Source organism: Stenella coeruleoalba (genome assembly GCF_951394435.1).
Source record: "Stenella coeruleoalba genome assembly, chromosome: 11".
Lineage (NCBI taxonomy): Eukaryota > Metazoa > Chordata > Mammalia > Artiodactyla > Delphinidae > Stenella > Stenella coeruleoalba.
In genome coordinates, this window is record NC_137157.1 from 99,454,639 (window position 1) to 99,476,870 (window position 22,232).

Here is a 22,232-nt window from a genome sequence, read left to right on the forward strand (position 1 = left end):
CTTCCCTGGTGGCGCAGTGGTTGAGAATCCGCCTGCCAATGCAGGGGACACGGGTTCAAGCCCTGATCCGGGAAGATCCCACATGCCGCAGAGCAACTAAGCCCGTGCACCACAACTACTGAGCCTGCGCTCTAGGGCCTGCGAGCCACAACTACTGAGCCCATGTGCCACAACTACTGAAGCCTGCGGCGCCTAGAGCCTGTGCTCCACAACAAGAGAAGCTACCGCAATGAGCAGCCCCTGATTACCGCAACTAGAGAAAGCCCGTGTGCAGCAATGAAGACCCAACACAGCCAAAAATAAATAAATTTATTAAAAAAGAAAAAATAGTAGCTCGGGTGCTAGAAACTCTGAACGGGAGTCCGGTGTGTAGGAACTGGTGACCTCATTGTCCTGCTGGGTGGAAGTCACGTGGTCCAGCCAGGTGTGCTGGTCTCGGGCTGGCCAAGCAGCAGCATGGTCTGTGCTCACATCCGTGCTGGGCTGCTCACCCCTCCTGGAGGTGGACCTGGCCGCCCCGCCTTCGTACCCTCTGCATCTCAGCCTCTGCAGTAGCCGGCACAGGTGGCCCGTTTGTCTGCATGTCTCTCTCCTCTGAGGAACCCTTTTCATCTTTGCGTCATCACTGGTACAGAGCAGACACTTGGTGCTTATAGGATAAATGAAGGAACATATGGTTCCAGACTTAGCTTCTCCAAGCATTTGTTCACTCAGATCATTAAGATGTGCAGGGAACCCACAGGAGGGAGCTGGAACTCTGCCTGGGGAAGTTGCAGAAGCCTAGGGAGAGAGATTTGAAAAGAACCTTGAAGGGTGAGCTGGAGTTTGCCGGGTGGGGAAGAAAGGAAAGGGCCTTCCAAGCAGGAAACAGCATCTGCAAAGGCACAGAGGCGTGTGCGCGCTGGGGTGTAGGTATGACCGGGAGTGTGACGAGGTGAGGCTGGGAAGGCAGGGTGAGGTTTTGTCCAGAAGCCTCTGGGAACCCTCGGAGGTGTGAAGTGGCAGAGTGGCGTGATCAGATCTGTCTTTAGAAAGACAGTTCTACAGGCAGTGTGAGGAGTCAGTGGTGGGAGATGCCTCCATCCGGTCGGGAGGCTCTGTGAGCCCAGCGAGGCCTGGCAGGGACCCTGTGGTGGGTGGAAGGCAGTGGACGTGGTGGGTGAGCACCCACCAGGCTGCATCCGTACTCCCAGAAGCCCCCCCCCTTCCACAGGGTTCATTGCTGTGTGTCCTTAGGGGCTCAGTTTACCTCTCTGGGCCTCAATATTCTCACCTCTAAAATGAGAGGGTTCAGGGGACTTCCCTGGTGGTCCCGTGGTTAGGACTCTGAGCTTCCACTGCATGGGGCGCAGGTTCGATCCCTGGTCGGGGAGCTAAGATCCCGCATGCCGTGTGGTGAGGCCAAAAAATAGAAAGAAATAAAATAAAAAATAAAATGAGAGGGTTCAACAGGTATTTTCTCCACTGCTTGTAGGCAGAAGTTTCCAATCCGTCTTTGGCCGTGGGCGTGTTCTGGGCGTGGGAGTAACCAGTACTCTTCCCTGGACCTTAGCTCTGCTGGACGGTGGAGAGAGGGGGCAGAGGGCCGTGCTGACAAGCCAGAGTCCCATGTCCCTGCCTGACACGAAGTCTCCAAAGCTTGGAGGGACATGGGCCCCGGGGTGGGGGTGAGGGTCACCAGTCAGGGCCTGGGGAGGAAGAAGGTGCCCACTGGTCCCTCGGGGATGGTGTCCATCCCCTCCTACAGCCTGAGGGCAGGTGGAGCGTGGCTGGGGCGCTGGCTCTGTGCTGAGTCAGGGCCTAGCCCCCGGGGATGTGGACAGTGCTCCCCCTGCCTGGGTTTCCTCTGCCGCTACCTAAGCAGGGCCCTGAGGGGCCGTGGGGGGCTAGCCCAGCTCCTTCCTCCTTCCCCTGCACAAGCCCTTGTAGCCTCTGGCCTCCTGGCTGAGCACAGCAGCCTTCTGGGGGCGAGTCTCCCGGAAGGGGCGTGGGGAAGACAACTGAGTCTTGTAAAAGGGACTTAGGAATTTCCCCAGAAGTAGCACAATGCCCCCATTCTTTCGTTCCAAGAAGCCCTAGCCTGACCCCCACCTACCCAGCCCACATTCTCTCTCCCACCCGTCCCAGCCCCCCACTCGTATTCTGGGGAGCGACGGCTGCTACCTGCGGTCCCGGGAAGAACCAAGTTGCTGAGGGGACGGGGTGACGGGCTCTCCGCATGGGGAGGGGACAGTCCTGTCAGGGGGCCCTCCCCGGCCCCTCCTCTCCCCCGTCATCCCTCCCTACGGATCTCTTGCTGAAGCCCTTCTGTCTGGGCTTCCAGTCTGGGTGTCCCTCCCTCCTCTGTCTTCCTTAAGGGCGGCTCGGATTCTGATATCTGACGGCGGGAAGGGCAGGGCCTGTTTGTGTGGCCTGATTGGGGCCCACCTCCCACAACCTGGAGATTAAGCTGGGGAGGGGTGCGGGGAGTGGGGAAGGGCTGAGATGGGGTGATCTGAAGCCCTTTGTCAGGATAATTTGGGACCTTGTCCCCACCCCCCTCCCCTCTCCAACTCCCCACCCTTCCACCCACTCAGGGTCCAGTCTGCTGCCCTTGCCCTCCCCTCCCCTCCAAGGGGGGCCCTGTGCTCCAGGCCTCCAAGCTCAGTCCCGTGCCCACCAGCCCCACAGCCGAGGAGGGGAGGCAGGTACCTCCTTGCTCCTACCTTCCCAGGGCTGCCCCGAAGGCCCAGGCACCTGGTGGGCATCCCAGCAGAGGCCTGGGCAGCATGAGGCTCTGAGCTCCCAGGAGAGCCGTCAGAGCCCCTCTGCCGATGGGGCCCCCAGACCTCCTGCAGCTTTGCCAGCTGCTTCCCCGTGAGGGCAGCCAGTAGCACGAAGACCACGGGTGGGTGAGGTTTCACCCAGACAGCTGTGCGGGTGTCCTCTTACGAGGCGGTAGGGGAGGGAGAGCGGGTCCGGCTGAAGCCCCAGCCTGGCACCTCCCTCCTGCCATTCTGTCCTGGCTGTTACTCCCCCTGCCTGGGGGATGCAGACCAGCCCACTTCCTGCATGGAAAGAGCCGGGAGTGTGTATATGTGCGTGTACATGCATGTGGGCGTGTGGACACGTGCAAGGACAGAAAAACAGCCCCAGGCCTCAGGGCCAGGCCACGGGGATGAGGTTCCCCAGGCAGCCGCGGGTGCCGAGGATGGGAGCGGGACTGGGTGGACCATGACCTTCAACAGTGAGGAGCGCTCGGGCCGGGCCGGGGCTGCAGGCCGGCCCCATCTCACGCTCACACCCTGTCCCTGCCCCTGCAGTTCCGGGGCCGCGTCAACCTGCACGTGTTTGAAGACTGGTGCGGCAGCTCCATGCAGCAGCTGCGGAGGGACCTCCACTTCCCCCTGTACCCACACGTGAGTGCCTCCTCCCCCGCTGCCCTCCTGCCCCGCTCCTGGCGCCCACGCCTGCACCCCGCTTCTGTCTTCCTCACTTTCCCTTGCTTTTGTTCTGGTTCGTTTCTTTTCCTTTATCCTGTGGACCCCCTTCTAACGCCCACAGTGTCTCCCTTGTTCCCTTCCCAGGGATTTCCCTGGCAATATAGTTTACCCAGGAGGCCGCCACATACAGTTGTGGGGCTGTGCACTGTTGCAGGTCACCTAGATAAAGAAGCAAGTGGGAGCGGGAGGCGGGTCCGCCTGCCTCCCGCCCTCCTCGTCCTCCCGCCAGCCCTGAGCAGACCAGCCTCTTCACTTCCCTCTTCCCTCTTCCGGGTAACGATCCCCTCTGGTTTCCCGGCACAGATCCGCACCACCCTGAGGAAGCTGGCCGTGTCCCCCAAGTGGACCAACTACGGCCTCCGCATCTTTGGCTACTTGCACCCCTTCAGCGACGGTGAGGCCAGCCCCGGATCCCGCTCTTCCCCTTCCTGCCCGAGTTCTCAGGGTGCCCGGAACACATCGCCTGCCCTGGGTCAGCTGGACCCTGTTAGCCCACCCTCAGGGGAGGGGTGGAGTTTGGCCGTGGTGAGGCCTCACGCAGGCCCCCAGGCGGCCACTTCACGCCCTGATTTGAAGGGTCTGGAACTAGCTGGTCCCTCCCTGTAAGTCTCCATCTCCACGGGGTCTCCCAGGGTGTAGAGACCCCCACTTTACAAAGCGGGGAGCCCAGCAGCAAGCCCCCAAAGAGGACTTAGCCTGAGACATGAGAACCCGCTCTGTGGAGGCCCGTCCTGCTCTCACCTGGAGACTGCCCTCATGCCCAGGGGAGATCCAGTTTGCCATCGCCGCCGATGACAACGCAGAATTCTGGCTGAGCCGTGACGACCAGGTCTCAGGCCTGCAGCTGCTGGCCAGCGTCGGCAAGGTAGGGTCCCCACGGTCCCATGGGCCCTCCCACTGCCCCCGGGAGCCAGGTCACCTGCCTCCATCAGGACAGTCTGGTGTGACAGCCAGGGAAGAGACATAAGAAGCAGCATTCTCCCCCGCTGCCTCCCATCTTACAGAGGGATGGACTGGGTGTGGCCGGGAACAGACCCGGGGAAGACTCAGGACTGGGCCACACCCATCCTGGGTGCTCTGGTCCTGATGCTGAGGATTCCCGCGGTGGGCGCCGGCTGCTGGGGGAGGGGCGTGCGGGGAAGGGGAGTTACTTCCCGAGTGGTCCCGTGTCCCTTCCCACCCTCCCCATCTCCCCTCCTCCCTCCTCCCACTTGCCTCCTCTCTCCTTCTGCCTGTGTCCCCTCACTCGCCACTTCCCACCCTCCATACTTTGCCTTTGTGTCCGCCCTTCTCTTCCCTTGCTCCCCACACCTCCAGACTGGGAAAGAGTGGACTGCCCCTGGAGAGTTCGGGAAATTTCGGAGTCAAATGTCCAGACCAGTGAGGTGAGTAGGGAGTGTGGTGACAGGAACGGCAAAAGCCCCAGCCTCCGTGAGGTGCCGAGAGGCCGGCTCAGGGCCGGGGCCCGGGCCCAGGGGACACTTCCCCCCCGCCGCCCCATCACAGAGGTTCAGCGAGCCAGGGCCACGTGCATTCAGGTAAACCAGGTCTTTGATTAGAGACCACCTGGCCCATCCTTCCTCACTTTACAGATGAGGAACTGAGGCCCAGAGAGGGCTGTGACTTAATGAGGGTCACACAACTGTTCAGACGCACTCAGGACTGGAAAACAGAATGGGTCTCCTTTCTTCCCGCCCTTGCTTGCCCGTTTTCTCCATCCCTGCAGGGTCCACAGCTGGACCGCCTCTGCTCTTTCTGAGCTGCAGAAAGTTCCGAATGGCGGGGAGCCCCTGGGCAGGCTGGAGGGAAGGCCTGGAGTGGCTGGGATGGGAACCATCCCAGCCCCAGAGCGCCACCTGGTGGCCTGCACACACTGGCAAGAACACGTGTTGGCTTGAAGGTGCCGGTGCTGGTGTTGATGGTAGTGAGACAGTACAGCTTGCACAGAGCACTGACCGTGCCAGCCCCCGAGGTCACCACTTCCCGTGTGACTCAGCACAGCAGCCGAGGATGAGGGCTCTAAAGCCAGACTGCCTGGGTCCAAACCCCACCTGCACCCTTATTACCTGGGGACTTTGGGCAAATTACCCAAATTTTCTGCGCCTCAGGGTTCTTACCTGCAAACAGGGATTACGTGAGTTCATGTGTATGAAGCACTGAGCACAGTGCCTCCACATAGGAACAGCTCTCTGAGGGTTAACAGAGAGCTGAGTATCCAGGGAGGTTAGTGCTGTTGTTATCCCATCTCACGGGAGGGAAGACTGAGGCCGCCCTGTCAGTAAGCGGTGATGGGGGTTCTGACCCAGATGCTCGCCAGCAGGTCCCTGGGACCAGGAGAAGGGAGGGAGGGACGGGGCGTGTGTGGCGCTGGGAGGGGGCTCAGGCGGCGTGGAGGCCTGGGAGACAGCCCCCGTTCCCTGCCCTCTCCCGCCAGCCTGTCAGCCGCCCGCAGGTACTACTTCGAGGTGCTACACAAGCAGAACGACCAGGGCACCGACCACGTGGAAGTCGCGGTGAGCCCCCGAGGTCCCCTCTGCCTCTGTGCCTGGCCGCCCCTCTGCCCAGGCCCCTGAGCTCTGTTCCAAATCAGCCACCTCCAACCTGCCGCGTCCACCCTCTCTCCTCTCCCAGTGGCGACGGAATGACCCCGGGGCCAAGTTCAGCATCATTGACTCCGCTTCCCTGTCCCTCTTCACAAGTGAGTGTCCTGCCCCAGCCTGGGGACGGGCCGAGGTGGGGCTGGCTTGGCGGGGCTGGGAGGGCTGCTTGGAACGAGGTGTGGAGGGTCCGGACCAAGGAGCAGAGCCTGAAGGGCGCTATGGTCAGAGGTCCTTAGCTCCCGGGGGGTCGGTGACCTGTGAGCGCCTTCCGGAACCTCTCCGAGCCCTCGCCCCAGAGAAACACCCGTCCGCCTCCACACGGTGTTGTCTGTATGATTTCAAGGGGATCCAGAGACCAGGACGCTCACTCCAGATGAAAAGCCTCTGAGGGAGGCCAGTCCCTATTTTGCAGATGAGCCGCCATGGTTCTCGCACGGCTGTGGCCAGAGGAGAGGAAGCGTTCTCACCTCTCTCAGGCTGCAGTCAGTGGACTCCCCGAGTATACTTGTTGCTTATGATTTCCCCCTGCCTGGAGGCCCCACTGAGAAGTCACCACCGGCAGGTGGGCCGTGTGGGCCCAGGTATAGGAGGAGCTGGCAGAGCAGAAGCCCTGGCGAGGAAGGGAAGGTGGGTCTGGAGGAGACCGGGAGACGGTGGGAAGAGCGTTTGCACGGAGGGCAGGAGGGAGAGCGGAACGGAAGGTCTGGTTCACAGGAGAGGGCGGCAGTGAGGAAGGGGCGAGAGGGGTCGGGGGAGGCTGCCGGTGACCGAAGCAGGAGGTCAGGGCAGAAGGGCCAGTTGGTGCCAGAAGAGGAAGGGAGATTGGAATCCATAGATTGAGTGTGAACCAAGAAAAAGGAAGCCCGAGGCCAATTCAGGTAAGAAGCCAGTGAGATGGGCCAGAGGTAACCGAGCTCTTATCTGGGGTCACGGCAGATGATCTCAGGAAGCAGGGAGCAGAGACAAGGAGCCAGCCCCCGGGGCTGGTCAGATAGGGGACAAGTAGTCTTGAACACCAGACCCCCAGAGGGAGGTGAGGGGTGGGTGCTGGAAGCCTAGGGGCTCCCTGCTTGCTGGGCCTGGGCTTGTCTGCTGGAGAGGCTGAGACACAGGCCTGGGTTCACTCAGCTTTTGTGTGATCTCAGGCACGTGACTTTGCTTCCCTTTGCCCAAGTTCCTTGTCTGTAAAGTGGGAATGATGGTAATAGTACATAAGCCCCAGCAGCTCTGAGGATTCAATGCGTTGATATTTGTAAGATGCTTGGATCGGCGCCTGGCTTATTATTTAGTAAGTGCCCTTCCTGTGTTTGTTAAATAAACAGACTTCTAATGATGAATTTCCAGCAGGTAGCAGGTAACACATTTTGAGGAAGAGGTAGCTTTTTCCAACTCACACAAAACTGTGGTGTGTGCTGGCCCTGGGCTGGTGCAGGGGGTCCAAGGGAGACCACAGGTTGTGGAGGCAGGGTTGGGGGCAAGCGGGATTGAGCGCGTCACATACTGTACCAGCCTGGGGATACGGAAGCCTTCAGTCGGCCCCTTCCTGGCCCCTCCAGGAGGCAGGGGCCTGGCTTCTGGGCTGACTTTCTCTGGGAGTCACAGCTGCCCTCTGTTCTTTCCTCCCTGGGCCCAGATGAGACAGTCCTGAGGATGGATGAGGTGGGCCACATCCCGCAGACAGCAGCCAGCCATGCAGGCTCCCCAGACCCTCTTCCCACTGATGAGCAGCCCCTGGCCGACATGCTGCGGCCCGACCCTCGGGACACCCTCTATCGAGGTACGACCTCACTGCGGACTTGACCTCCGGCCGGGGGACGCGCTGCCAGGTCCGCGGATGTCGAGGAGGAGGCCTCTGTGCTACCGCAATATCCCCAAATCAGAGACTCTTTTCTTTTACTTGTATGAAATATAACATGCATACAGAAAGGTACAAAAAGACAGATGTACAGCTTTGCAATTGTACAAATCATTACAGAGCAAACATTAAAGGACAAGAAATAGAGCCAGAACCCAGGTGTGCCCTCTGCAATCACGTATATCGGTTTCTTATTGGATTCTAGCTCTTGCTGTCCAGTGAGAGAAGTACGTCCCCACTAAGGTGTAGGAGTCTTAAGCTGTCCAGAGTGTTTACATTTTAAAAGACGACAAAGTGTCCCCTTCCAGCCCTGTCCCCGCCATGACAGCCGGAAGGGAATTCAGTTACTGGCACTGCACTAGGGGGAGGCTTCTTGGCCTCACTGGGAGTTTCTAAACCTGTTTTGAGACTGGCCCTGTACAGCGATCCCAGCACCGTCCTGTGCCTCGAATCAGGTGCTGCGTGCGAGCTCTCTGCCTCCAGCTGCCCCTGGAATCCACCCCCACCCCCAAGAGTGGTGGCAGCCTCCGCTTGGTGGCCTCAGCTGCCGGGCTGGATGCTGCCACGAGTGAAAACAGAAACGTGTGGGCTTGGGGCCGCAGATCCAGCCCTCGCCCCGCAGCCTGGAGGCTTTGTGGCTGTGAGCCAGCCTGTTTCAGGCTCCCTCACTCAACCTCACTCCGCCTCCTTCTGTCCCAGTGCCACTGATCCCCAGATCCCAGCTCCGCCGCGTCCTGCCCGACTGTCCCTACAAGCCCAGCTACCTGGTGGACGGGCTTCGTCTGCAGCGCTACCAGGGACTCCGGTTTGTAAGTCTCGGGCCAGGCGGCAGGGCCAGGCGTGGGAGGGGGCTCGCTGCCCATTGCCGGGACTGCAGAGGCTGGCCCCTCCTCCCCACTCCACACGCCAGCGGGTGGGATGCCTCCTGGGGCCCAGAGAACCGGCATTTCGCTGTGCCCGGCCGGATGGGCTGCCCTGCGGGGCCGGATGGGCTGCCCTGCGGGGCCGGATGGGCTGCCCTGCGGGGCCCGGAGCCGTGCGGGGAGGGCTGGCTAAGGCCTCCCACCCTCCGCCCCGAGGGTGGCGGTATTTATTAAACTTATAGACAAGGCGCTGGTGAGGTGGAGCTCCGCCTTGGAGAACCCCTAGCCCGCACGGAAGCCCCAGGGGCAGGATCCTGCTGCGCCCCTGGGTCCAGAGGTGACGGCGGGAGAGGCTGGGGGTAGCCGTGGGGCAGGGCTGAGAAGGCTTTTGGTGGCCGAGGCCTCGAGCTATGTTGAAAGGGGGCAAAAGACAGTGCAGGGAGTAACAGGGGTTGTCTCGGGACTGTGGGAGGTGGCAGGAGAGGGCAAGGCCGCAGGAGGGGCGGGGTGGAGGGGTGGCCCCGGCTGCAGCTGCGGAGAACAAGCCAGGGCAGGAGGCTGGGATGTGCACACGGGGCGCTTGACCCGGGCACGTTCAGTCCAGAGCCCAGGGGAGGGCACGTCAGGGGTGGGGTGGAATCCCGATGCTGTGTCCACAGCAGCCCTGCTCTCCGCCTCCAGGTTCACCTGTCCTTTGTTTACCCCAATGACTACACCCGCCTGAGCCACATGGAGACCCATAATAAGTGCTTCTACCAGGAAAACTCCTACTACCAGGACAGGTGAGACACTGATGGGGCAGGAGCCGGGAGGGCTGCCTGGACCAGAAGGGCCACAGAGACCCTCCACCAAGGAGCCTTGGCGCTTCCTGGGTGCTTCACACAAGCACACGTGCACACACGCAGCCTCCCCCCCTGCACCCCCGGCCGGGCATGACCTCAGGCCGCCCCTCCCGACCGCGCCATGGCCTGCAGGGTGCCCATGCCAGCCTCCCTCACTCCTGCAGGCTCAACTTTCAGGACTACATCAAGATTGACCAGCCTCCGAAGCAGGGGCCGGAGCAGCCAGGTACAGAGTGACAGCCGAGCCGCCCTCCCCCCGCAGGAGCTTAGAATGCAAACCCCACAGCCCTTCCCCCCAGCCCCAAGAGTGGGGGGAGGAGCCCTTCTCCCCCCTCTTCCTTTCCAAGGCACATGTAGAGGACGAAGGGCCATGGGGGACGCTACCTGAACTGTCCGAGGGCCTCGCTACCCCGGCCCATCATTAGGGAAGCTCTGCTGTGCAGAAGCACTGTCTTCCTGTGGCCTCTCTCCTTGCAGTACTGGGGACTAAGTGGGGCTATCTGCTGGGTCCCTGCATGTGCCAGGCCCCGGCTAGTGCTTTCTGTCCTTCGTGTCACTCACTCTTGACAACCCTATGGAAGAGGGAGACCCTGGCTTTAGCTGAGGTTGAGTAACTCACCCCGGGCCCAGTGCAGGCCCCGCCAGGGACCCCCGCTGGCTCACCCACTGGTCCTCAGCCGTCTCGTGGATCTTGTTGGGGAGAGGTTGAAACCCCACGCGAGGGATGGTTGTTGTTGACAGCAGGTTCCGAGGAAGGCCTTCTAGAAGAATCCCAGTACGGAGAAGCGGCAGAGGACACCCCTGCCCCTGACGGCCAGAACGCCAGGACACCGGAGGGGAAGCAAGGGCCCCCGACGGCCCCCGGGCAGGACGCCACCAACCGCCGCCTCCGAAGCCTGCGGAGGCTTCTGGCTCAGCCGCAGGGGGGCCTGGTGGTGCCCCCTCCCACGCAGAACTCCACAGCCCCCTTCCCAGCGAGGACCAGCGCCATCCCGGCCCAGCCAGCAGAGAAGAAGGCCAGGAAGCCCAACCCCGAGCCCCACCAGGCTCCACGGCATCCTGACAAGTGGCCCCCGGGACGCCCAGCAGGGCACCCACCTCCAGTGAAGAGGCCCAGACCCGCGGGTGGCAGCCCCGGGAAGACGCTGGGGCAGTCCCAGTGGCTGAGTCAAGTTGAGTCATACATTGCAAAGCAGAGAAGGGGCGACAGGACGGAGCCTCCGGACCCCAGGAGGGCTTGGCCTAAGGAGGCGGAGAAGGTGTTGGCCGCGGCTGGCGGCCAGGAAGGACGAGCGGAGGGAGAGGACGAGGGGGAAGAAGAGGAGGAGGAGGTGAGGGAGGTGTTGGAATACCTGTCCATGTTCGACCCGGTGGTGAACTGGGACCAGACCTTCAGTGCCGGCAACCTCGACTTCCAAGCCCTGCGGACCGACTGGATTGACCTGAGCTGTAACACGTCTGGCAACCTGCTGCTTCCCGAGCAGGAGGCGCTCGAGGTCACGCGGGTCTTCTTGAAGAAGCTTAACCAGCGCAGCCGGGGGTAAGGTAAAGGGCTCTCGTGGGCTGGGCGGGGGGGGGGGCCCTGGCCGCAGGCGCCTGGGAGGATGAGTGCCTGTCAGGTCTCGGTCCCACCATCAGGCAAGGTCTGAGATCCCTGGGGCCTGTCCCAGGACACAGGCTGAACACTGGGAAGGCTCTCAGGGAGGGAGCTGGTAGAGAGATGGGACAGGCAAAACTGGGGCTAAAAAGACACCTTGAGACCCAGATGTGGGCTAGAAGGGCGGGGGCAGAAGGCATGGATGAATGCTCTGTTCTTTCATTCATTCATTCAACCCACCAACATTTTTCTAGTTGAGATAAAAGGCACATACCGGGCTTCCCTGGTGGCGCAGTGGTTGAGAGCCCGCCTGCCGATGCAGGGGACAGGGGTTCGTGCCCCGGTCCGGGAAGATCCCACGTGCCGTGGAGCGGCTGGGCCGGTGAGCCATGGCCGCTGAGCCTGCGCGTCCGGAGCCTGTGCTCCGCAACGGGAGAGGCCACAGCAGTGAGAGGCCCGCGTACCGCAAAAAAAAAAAAAAAAAAAAAAAAGGCCCCTACCATTCAGTCCACCGTTCTGGGGTGCGCGAGTCAGTGGCTTTTAAGTGTATTCAGGATGTGGTGCAGCCACCACCACTACGTGATTCCAGAACATTTTTATCGCTTTTATTTTTTTTTAATTAATTAATTTATTTATTTTTGGCTGCATTGGGTCTTTGTTGCTGCGCGGGCTTTCTCTAGTTGCCGCAAGCGGGGGCTACTCTTTGTTGCGGTGCGCGGGCTTCTCATTGCGGTGGCTTCTCTTGTTGCGGAGCACAGGGTCTAGGCACGTGGGCTTCAGTAGTTGTGGCTCACGGGCTTAATTGCTCCATGGCACGTGGGATCTTCCCGGACCAGGGCTTGAACCCGTGTCCCCTGCATTGGCAGGCGGATTCTCAACAACTGCGCCACCAGGGAAGCCCAATAGGTGCATTTTGTTTTATTTTGTTTTTGCGGTACGCGGGCCTCTCACTGCTGTGGCCTCTCCCGTTGCGGAGCACAGGCTCCGGACGCGCAGGCTCAGCGGCCATGGCTCACGGGCCCAGCCGCTTCGCGGCGTGTGGGATCTTCCCGGACCGGGGCACGAACCCGTGTCCCCTGCATCGGCAGGCGGACTCTCAACCAGTTGCGCCACCAGGGAGGCCCCAATAGGTGCATTTTTAAAGATGGCAGCAGTGCTCACTGGAGCAGGTAAGCATCACGCAAGCATGTTAACCAACAGCAAAGCTGGGCGAAGACCAAGGTCTCCTGACGACTGGCCTTGCTCCCACATGCGGGAAGAGTGACCCAAGCCCCGCACCCTTTCCGCCAGGAGGTACCAGCTGAGGCGCATCGTGAACGTGGAGAAGCGTCAGGACCACCTCCGTGGGGGCCGCTACCTGCTGGAGCTTGAGCTGCTGGAACGAGGCCAGCACCTGGTGCGGCTCTCGGAGTTCGTGTCCACGCGTGGCAGGCAGGGCGTCGATGCCGCTGGTGGGGAAGAGGCCGAGGCCCGGAACCTGCAAGGCCTGGTGTGGAGCCCACACGACCGCCAGAGACATGTCCTGAGTGCCCGGGCCCCGGAGCCCAAGCTGTGCTGGCCCCAGGGCTTCTCCTGGAACCACCACGCCGTGGTCCACTTCGTTGTGCCGGGTGAGCCTCCTGCCACCTGGGCGCTGTCCGCGGAGCAGGGGCCTCACGTGATCACGAGCACCCGGTCTCTGCTCCCCGATGTGATTCCACAAGAACTTGTGGGAGAGGCCACTTCACAGGAGAAAAGTAACTAGTGTGAGGTCATGTGGGCAGTCAGGGCTGCAGCTGGGAAGGACGCTGACCCATAGGCCAGCGGCTCTTCTTACTGACCCAGCATTCAGGGTTGGACGTGAAAATCAGCTTGGGCTGCTGGCCTGGGGCAGTGCGACAGGGAGGGCAGACTGGCTGGTTTTCATAGCAAGAGGGGAGCCTGTCAAGGAGTGTAGCCGTGGGGTCGGACAGAACGTGAAGGATGACCGTAAGATGGACAGCTAGAAGGTTTGAGTGTGAGAGCCCAGGAGGGTTACCAGGATGAGCTGATGACAAGCCCCCGCCCTTCCCGCAGAGCCCTCCCTGGGAGGCTCTGCGGGGTGGTGGTGGTGGTGGTGGTGTGGAGGCCCCTGTAACGGTGAGCTCTCCCTCTACCCTCCATCCCCCGCTGCTCTGCTGACCTTTCCCGTAGCTGCATTACCCTCAGCAAAAGTCTGATGGGACTCCTGAGCACGCAGGAACCGGGAGTGGAGGTGCCCTCCTTTGCGTTACCTCTGCTTCTTTCTCCCCGCCCACCCCGCCTGCCCCACCGGGCAGTAAAGAACCAGGCGCGCTGGGTGCAGCAATTCATCAGAGACATGGAGACCCTGTTCGGTGTCACCGGCGACCCGCACTTCAACATCATCATCACCGACTACAGCAGCGAGGACATGGACGTCGAGATGGCCCTGCGAAGGTCCAGGCTGCGGAGGTGAGGGTGTTCTCGGCAGGTCACAGCCTGAGCCACTTCTTCCTGAAGCCCCGCCAGCTTCCCTGATTCCCAGCCTCTAGCTTTTCCCGGAGGCCGCAACCGCCTGCCCGTAGGCCCATCCCAGGTGCACGCACCACCTCTTCTCTGCCTGCCAGCTTCCACCTGGGACTGCCACAGCCGGGTTCTGAGGCTCAGCCCCTCTCTGCTCTCCCCGCAGCTACCAGTACATGAAGCTAAGTGGGAACTTCGAACGCTCAGCCGGGCTTCAGGCTGGCGTGGACCTGGTGAAGGTAAGCTGCCTGAGAGACGTGACTAAGGCTGCTGAAGAGACGCACAGACGGCCGGCTCCTCCGGGAGGAAGGGACGAGGACACAGGGTCCTCTCTGCTGCGCCGCAGGGCCGGTACCAGGGTGGGAGCGTTCATGCGGGGTCCTCGGAGTCCGTGAAAGGTCGGGGAGGAGTTGGGATTCCCTCTCTGATGCTGAGAACTGCGCCCTGATGCCCAGTACCCTGGAAACCCATCCAACAATTTGTTTCACGCAAGTTTGTCAGTCATTGAAATGGGAAAGAGCCTGAGGATTGCCCTAGAGAGCGGCCTGGCCTCCTCGCCGTGGTCTGTAGGGGCTGCTGACCCTCCCACCTCTGTCCCCAGGACCCGCACAGCATCATCTTCCTCTGTGACCTCCACATCCACTTCCCAGCTGGAATCATCGATACCATCCGGAAGCACTGTGTGGAGGGCAAGATGGCCTTCGCCCCCATGGTCATGAGGCTGCACTGCGGCGCCACTCCCCAGTGGCCTGAGGGTGAGCCTGTCCTGGGCTGGGGAGGGTAGGAAAGGCCTCTCTGTCTTGCTTCTTAACCCAGAGCTGGAAATATTCGTGTCTACAATAGCAGCACCCCTCCCCCACCCTCCCCTTCCGCTCCTCTGCCCGCCCCCCCGCTGGACAGACCGCAGAGAAGTGCCCCAGGGCTGAGCTGACGCAGCCGCAGCAGCGATGAACATTTCCCGCCTCATCTTCCCCTTCTTTTGTTCATCAGACCTTTATTAAGCACTTACTATGTGCCAGACGGCGTGCTGTGTGAGGATACAAAGCTGGGAGGAAGATTCCCCACCCGGAGAGGGAGCGGCCAAGGCTGTGCCCTCGGGGGCTGCTGCCGTCAGAGCCTCCTGTAGGGCTGTCGCTGGCCCTTGGTCCCTCCCTGGTAGGACTGCTGCCTCCCCTGGACCCGGAACCTTAGCTCCGGGGGCTTCCCCCCCCCCCCCCGCACATAGGCGAGGGGCTCGTGCAGATGAGAGCTTTCAGCCTTCTCTGTCCTCCTGGCCCTGGGTCAGCTCATCTGGGGCGTCTGTCCACAGGCTACTGGGAGGTGAATGGCTTTGGGCTGCTCGGCATCTACAAGTCAGACCTGGACAGGATCGGGGGCATGAACACCAAGGAGTTCCGAGACCGCTGGGGTGGAGAGGACTGGGAGCTGTTGGACAGGTGAGTGGGGAGCGAGGGCACCTGAGAGGCCTGGGGGAGGGGCCCTGGGTGGGGGCAGGGCTAGACCCCCCCAGGCCCAGCACCGCCTCTTGGGGGTCAGATTCCTTCCCTCGCCGAGACTGGATCTATCGGAGGGGATACTGCCTCTGCCTGTGTCACAGGGCGGGCGTGGTGGGTGCCTGGCAGACTGTCGGGGGGAAGAACACAGGCTCCGAGCTGTGTGGATGCGAGTGGTACTGTTCTCGGCAAGGCTCCCACCTGCCCACTCGGGAAAACACGGCTGGGGAGGAGGCTGAGCTTGTGGCGGTGGATAAGAGACCCAGCAGAGGGTCAGGAAAAGAGCCAGTGTGGACCATTAAAGGGCAACAGGTATCCAGGAGGTTCTGGGTCCTTGGAACCTGGTAGAAGGGAGTTTGGGGGAGGAGGACAGGGTCTGTGGTACGTAAAGAAGAGGCAGGACCAGCCGGCGGCAGGGAGCGGTGGGAAGAAGGGTTGCAGCAGAGAGCAGGCTGGTGGGACCCCAGGGTGAGGGGATTTCAGAGCATGTGGGTGGTAAGGAAGTGGAAGCTTAGTCTGAGATTCCTCCTTCAAGAATTTATTGCCAAGAGAAGGGAAGGGGGGGCGGATGATCCCTTGAGATTTGAGCTTGAGGGGTGGGGGCAAAGGAGGGAGAGGGGAAAAATCCAAGAGAGAAAGGGTGTGATTGCTGGAACAGTGCCCAGAGGAGGTGGACAGGCAAGGTCAGGGGCTCCGGGGGAGAGGGGACCTTGACAGGGAAGATACACTCTTCTTCCTGAGAGACAGGGCACTTCCTCACCCACCAATCTCTGGGCGCCTGTACTTGGCAGGTGATTTACATCCATCACCTCCTTTATTGCGCCCCAGACCTCTGTGAGGTAGGTGTGATTGTCTCCGTTCTCCAGATGAGAAAACTGAGCCTTGGGGAGAAGTTAACAACTTGCCCCAAATCTCACAGCTGTGACTGTTGGAGGCTTAACAACCTGGTCTGTTTGTTTTTTCCCTAGAGAGCAGGCACGAGGGAAGGTGACAAAACTAAGGGAATTTAAGGTGCAAAGGAGGGAGGGTGAGGGAGCTTGTATTAGATAACGCAGCTCCCGTAAAGCTCTGTCAGTCAGACCCCAAGGTGGACAGAAGCCTAGGCTGGTGTCACCCCCACCGCTGCGAAGAGGCAGACCTCGACCCGTTCTGGACCTCCCTGCCTCCTCTGAAGCCTGAGGAGAGAGAAACGGCTCCAAATTCCAGTTATTTCCACCTGCTGGAAGCTCAGGCCTCCCAACAGGCCATGTATATGGAAAGGGGGCGGGGAGGGATGGGCGAGGTCTGCTCTGTGGCCTCCACCCTCCACCCCCGACCCCCGCCTCCATCATCACTGGTCCTGGCCTCACCCTCGCAGTACCCAGCCCATCGCTATCCTTTGTAGAGGGAGAGGCTCTGAAAGATGCCGTGCCTCATAGGTCCGGAGCTGGGCTTCCAGCCCAGGCCCTTTGGCTCTCTTTGCTTGCCCCACCCGCTCCCCTGCCCCGTGGGGAGTAGCCAGAGGGTGACAGGGACAGGGCCTGGCGGAGACGTGGAAGGCAGGCTCCTCGGGGGGCCCCCCTCTCCACCCCCGCCTCTGTGCACCTGTTGCTCATCCCGCCCCTTCCCACCCAGGATCCTCCAAGCAGGCCTGGAAGTGGAGCGTCTCTCCCTCCGGAATTTCTTCCATCACTTCCATTCCAAGCGAGGCATGTGGAACCGCCGCCAGATGAAGACGCCGTAACCCCGGGGGTGGCCCGCTGGACCCACCGCTTCCGGCCCCTGCACCACGGTGGCCTGGCCAGTGCCCGCTTGCTGCCGGAGGGAAGGAGGGAGGGGAGCAGGGGCCGCGCTGGGCCCGAGGGGCCTCCGAGCCGACACCCCCTGCGCCGGCAGCCGTCCTCCATGGGAGGAGGCCAAGGCCTCTCCCCACCTCTGGGCCTCCGGGGCCAGAAGATGGGAAAGAGACGGGACAGCTCCTGGGACGGGCCGCGGAACCGGGTTGAGGAAGGAAAGCCCTACCTGGGCGACACCACCCTGACCGGGAGGTGCCTTCCAGCGTCCACCCTGGGCCCCTCAGGGGGCAGTGGACTGGGAAGCTCTCCTATTGGACGTATTTTATTGGGGTTTTTATTTTTTTAACAGAAAACCAAAACTGTACCTGTCCAGATCCAGCATTGACTGTGAGGGGGCAGAGTCGTGCATTTAGGGGGCCCCCCGCATACCTCAGACCCACAGGTGCGTCGCTCGGTCCTTGACCAACAGCTGATTGGTAACCGAGGAGCTGGCCTCACGTGGAGTCGTTCTCAGCTCTCCCACAGGCGTGTGGCTCCAGGACACGCGTATCTCTCCCAGGTGGCCACCCGACAGCTGGCCACCAATTAGGGCATTAACCTTACCCTCCAGGCGGCACTAACTCCAGACTGGCATCCTCTTCCCGGTGCCACGGGGGGTTGGGAGCCGGGGAACCGATGGGCAGGGGGCTCCTGGCCCCCTGGTGTTGGGTGAATAGGCCGTGTATCATGGGCAAGGTGGGGAAGGCAGGGACGAGAAGCCCCTTTCTGTCCCAGCGGCCTGTGAGCTGGGCCTTGGGGACCATGTGAAGCAGGGCCGGGAGAGGATGAGAGGAGGGGTGGGATCCAGCGGGAAGGGATGAGAAGGGAAGTGGGCAGCTTGAGTCCTCACAGCCCAGCTCCCTCCTGCAGAGAGGGCCCCAGGCCGGCCCGGTGGGGAAGACGAGGAGGAAGACACCCGGAACTAGGGAACAGGGACCCGGGGGGAAGGTCTGGGGAGGTGAGGGGATCGCTCTGAACTACTTCCTCACGTGGAAGGGAGCAGGGCCGGAGGATGAAAAGTGAAGCCGTTTCAGGGAACACAGCCCTTGACCTTCGTAGTCTGGGGCACCCTGTCTGTCACCTACGATCACAGACTTATCTTGCACTAATGATCCCAGACGCCTTCATGGCTGGGGATTTTTCTACTACTGCTGCCTCTGCCGCTACTCTGATTCACCAACGGTCATCGGCCGCTGCATCTCGAAGCCCAGTGTCTGTGAGGAAGGGCGTAGGGGGAGCTGCAGCAGGGCCCAGGGGGCCAGTCAGCTGGGCCCAGGCTCTGTGCTGTGGCGGAGTCCAAGTCTACTTGGGTCCACTTGGTGGGCCCCGCATTCACCAAGAGCATGAACTTGGCGTATGGGAGAATGGAGCCCCCCGAGAACCTTCTGGAGGTTGAAGAGAATCCCTGCCTCCCTCTTAAGAAATCAGGAAGGACACAGACTTTTCAATTCATAGACTGTGGTTTACGGAGGCCATATCTGCCCTCAGGCCGTGGCTTTTTATGGTCCCTGCTCAGGCTCCGTGCCTTGGGAAAAGGGCTGTAGGGAGTAGGCGAGCGCTGCAGTTGGCTGGCTGCGGTGCCAGCTTTCTTTCTGGGGCTGCTTGTATCCCTGGGCATCGCCCTGCAAGGTCCGAAGCTACCCAGACAGCCCTCCCGCTTCAGCCCTCCTGATGACGGGAGCCCGCCCAGCCTCCCCTGCCTGATCCGTCACCCCCCCGCCCCAGCCAGTGCCTTGTGTTTGATGTTTGTTACCTCCACACCGCCTGCCTTAATGGAGAGGGCCTGGCATGGCCCCTACTCTGTAGGGAAATGTGTAGGGTGGGGGGAGGGAAAGCATTGAATACAGCATCTTCTCAGAAAACAAAACGCTCTTGTGTTTTCCTCTGGCCCATCAGGGTGGGAGAGGGGTGGGCCCAGGGTTCACGTCGCCGTCCTGCAGCTGTCAAGCCTCTGACGGATGTGCCAGGGACCCTCCACCCTTCACCGCCTGGGGGCTGGGGTCAACCCTCCCTGGGCTGTGGTTTACTTGAAGGGGCGTACCTGGTTCCTGTCTGAGGAGCATTTTCTGAGCACTAGATTCATGGAGGTTGGTGGTTTCAGTTGAGAAAGGATGGTGGACACAGGATGGCTGGGTAAACAGTGGAGAGAAACTGAGGTGTGGCTCATTCTAAAAGAGCAGATAGGGACTTCCTGGGTGGTCCAGTGGTTAAGACTCCACCTTGCAACGCAGGGGACGTGGGTTCGATCCCTGGTCGGGAACTAAGATCCCACATGCCACGGGGCAACTAAGCCCACATGCTGCAACTAGTGAGCCCACGGGCTCTGGAGCCCGCGTGCCACAACTAGAGAGCAGCCCGCGCGCCGCAATGAAGATCCTGCGTGCCGCAACTAAGACCCGACGCGGCCAAATAAATAAATAAAATGTGAAAATAAATAAATAAAAATAAAAGAGCAGACAATCTAAAAGTCATTTCTGTTTGAGCTGGGGGTGCCCTGTTGCTGCTTTACAGGTACAAAGGTACTGTCCTAGTCATATTTGGTCTAGGCAGAGATCAAAATTAGTTTGTATTCCTTAAACTCATGCCCAAGAGAAGATGCTGCTATGAAAGCTGGGGCAGCCTATAGTAGGTTCTCAAAAAGCACCATGCGTACACACACCAATCCAGAAATGACTCGTCTGCCACTGATGCAGCAGATGGTAATTAGCCCAAGGCACTAGGCCAGGAAATTTGACTCAGCAGGACCCAGAGGAGAGGGAATGACTTAAAAGCCTCTTCCCCCTCCGGGCTAGGGCTTGCTCCTTTGAGCCGTTTCTAGGACACGGAGAGAGCAGCCCGGGTGCTCGAGCCTCCCCAACTGAAGACGTAAAAACTGACTCACAGTGGATTTGCAGAAACCTTTATAAAGAGAAATCATTCCATCCCACAGAAAGGGAAAACAGGCCTGGAGCAGAGCGGAGGAATGGGGTGGGGTCAGAACCAAAGCCCTTAAGCTGGGCAGGCCCAGCCTTCGGTATGCATGCCTTAGGTACAGGAGATGCTGCCAGGAGGAAGGTGGGTGGTACCCCAGTCCGAGCTCAGGACACCAGGCCGAGATGAGTTCACTTAAGCTAATAAAAGGGCCCATCTTTGTTCCAGGGCCGAGGGTAGGAAGCAAGGGTATCTACGTTGCCCTTCCAGGAGCTCTCCCAGGGGCTGTGGACTGTGCCCATCAGCCTGGCAGATCAGCGGGGGAGAGAGCAGGAAGCAGTGGCCGGCCCAGAACCTGTAGGGAAGCAGAGAGATGGTGAGGAGGGCAGGTCAGACCAGTGCCTCAGGCTTAAGTGTCCCACGATTGCCCTGGCAGGCTTCTCAGGACGCAGGTATGGGTTCAGATCTGAATCTGAAGCGGGGCCTGAGGCTCTGCACTGCCGGCCAGTTCCCAGTGGTTTTGTTGACGCTGCTGGCCCGTGGACCACGATTGGAGCTGTAGGGGCTGCTGGACAGTGCCAAAGAGAAAACCCACATCTCCCTCTTCCCCCCACTAACCACAGCCTCCATCCAGCCCAGGCTGGAGAGAAGCCCAGCCTAAGAAGAGAGAGCACAAGGGGACCTTGGGGAGTCCCAAGCCAAGCTCTTCTCCAAGAGCCCGTCCCTGCCCCAGGTCTTCCCCTTTTGCTTGGCAAGGCTCTCTCTCTCCCAGCCCAAAGCCCCAGAGGTGAGAAGCGCCACCTGGGGACCTCCCATCCTCCCTCACCTGCCTTCTAGGCTGTGTTCAGAGAGGGGTCCTTGAGGTCCTGGCAGACAGGAACCCAGTCTTATGTGCCCCGAAGGCCTTGATGAAGACGTTGATGACGACGGTGATGGAGACCAAGGTGGCGGCTGCATTGTTGAGCTGGTTTAGTCGCCACTGCTTTTCTACCTCGTTGAGGTTCAGTCGAGCTGTGGAGAAGGGGGAGTGGCAGGTAAGTGTCTGCGGGGGGGCGGTGGCCACAGCCTGGAGCTTCCCCCACCACAGCTGCTAGAGTCCAGAGAAAGTCTGGTCCCTCAGAGATCAAGGGAGGTGGCAGCCATTGTGCTGAGCTGCTTTCTCCCCAACTGACCAGTGTGGGCTATCCATGCGGTACTCAATAGAGCCGGGATTTGCAAAGTTATACTGGGTCTTCTAAGGGTAGGGATGCACGCTCGCACAAGAGGCTCAAAGGCACGCTGCTATGAGTTAGTGAGCATAGTCATTCAGCAGGTATTATGGAGTGGCCACTAGATGGGATACCAGGAGGTGGGACAGGGTGCCTGCCTGCACTGTGTGGTTGTTACTTGGGCATTTGAAGGTGCACAGGGCTAACAGCAGCTTATGGCTGAGAAGGTGGCCTGTGCAAATGCAGGGTGTGACAGGGAGGCACTTAGGCTTTTCTTCCCACCGGGGGGGGCACCCCCCCACCCCGAGGCCAACTCTAGGCCTGGGCTCCTCACCAATGACCATGAGGAGGATTCCAATGACCACCTGCAGAAGCAGAGAGATGCTGATGAGGGTGACGAGGGTGGTGTAGTGATGAGGGGACGGCCCCTGCTTCAGCACCGCTTTCAGCTGCGTGGCGTTAGACACAAAGAGGGCCACGTCCAGCATGCTCTCTGCCACGCTCTTCTCGGTGGCATAGTGGTTCAGGTTGATGGGTGGGCTCCTCCTGGGGCTGGCGTTCCCAGGCTGTAGGGGACAAAACACAGGCTTACCTGGGAGGCTCCGGAAGGAAAGTGGTTGAGAGGCTGGGAAGAGGAGTGGCGTTTTAAAGGTCTCCCCTCACCAGGTGGGAAACGAGGGCAGGTAACCCCCTTCTCGGTGCTGTGGTCTGAGAGAATAAAGAGGTGGGCTAGAAAACCCTTATGTGCGTTTGAACTTGGAAATGATGCTGTGTTGTAATTTCTATTTCATGGAGGGTCACTCTGCCTCACACCTTCACACATCGAAAGGGAGGAGCCTGGGCTGCTTGTAAACGAGCAGTCCTCATTTTATTCGCCATCTTACCTGGGCCAGGCCTGGCCTTGGGCGGCTCTTTTCCTCCAAGAGGAAAGCGTCTCAGCTCTGAGGCCTGGCTGGAGAAGGAAAAGGCACCTCTTCTTCCAGAACGATGCGGCCCCGAGGTGGGGTGCAGAGCTTCACAAATGGAACAGGAGCTGCCTGTGGGTCCCACCCGGCCCTCGCGGGGA

At 60.6% G+C, this 22,232-nt stretch overlaps 2 protein-coding genes across 3 annotated transcripts in view; one reads left to right on the forward strand and one right to left on the reverse strand.

The window, feature by feature from the left end:
• The window catches only part of B4GALNT3 (beta-1,4-N-acetyl-galactosaminyltransferase 3), a gene marked incomplete at its 3' end in the record, with an annotated part of 92,685 nt that extends 75,728 nt beyond the window's left edge, over positions 1–16,957 (forward strand). The window contains exons 4-20 of one of the 2 annotated variants that reach the window (XM_079936658.1): positions 3,303–3,398; positions 3,786–3,876; positions 4,247–4,347; positions 4,800–4,867; positions 5,917–5,995; positions 6,114–6,180; positions 7,716–7,859; positions 8,637–8,746; positions 9,482–9,582; positions 9,807–9,868; positions 10,384–11,182; positions 12,530–12,849; positions 13,537–13,690; positions 13,908–13,980; positions 14,343–14,496; positions 15,051–15,177; positions 16,849–16,957. In XM_079936658.1, the coding sequence (XP_079792784.1) occupies positions 3,303–3,398; positions 3,786–3,876; positions 4,247–4,347; positions 4,800–4,867; positions 5,917–5,995; positions 6,114–6,180; positions 7,716–7,859; positions 8,637–8,746; positions 9,482–9,582; positions 9,807–9,868; positions 10,384–11,182; positions 12,530–12,849; positions 13,537–13,690; positions 13,908–13,980; positions 14,343–14,496; positions 15,051–15,177; positions 16,849–16,957 (2,655 nt within the window). The remainder of the gene's footprint in view (positions 1–3,302; positions 3,399–3,785; positions 3,877–4,246; positions 4,348–4,799; positions 4,868–5,916; positions 5,996–6,113; positions 6,181–7,715; positions 7,860–8,636; positions 8,747–9,481; positions 9,583–9,806; positions 9,869–10,383; positions 11,183–12,529; positions 12,850–13,536; positions 13,691–13,907; positions 13,981–14,342; positions 14,497–15,050; positions 15,178–16,848) is intronic. The other variant, XM_079936659.1, reaches the window with a different exon arrangement.
• A 3,845-nt stretch (positions 16,958–20,802) lies between these two features.
• NINJ2 (ninjurin 2) lies at positions 20,803–21,706 on the reverse strand (the record flags this gene model as incomplete). The annotated part of the gene is made up of 2 exons (XM_079937020.1): positions 21,501–21,706; positions 20,803–20,969 (listed from the first exon to the last, which is right to left on the reverse strand). Exons 1-2 carry the CDS (start codon positions 21,652–21,654, stop codon positions 20,803–20,805), a joined length of 321 nt encoding a protein of 106 aa, XP_079793146.1. The 5' UTR covers positions 21,655–21,706.
• Between the last annotated feature and the right edge of the window lie 526 nt (positions 21,707–22,232).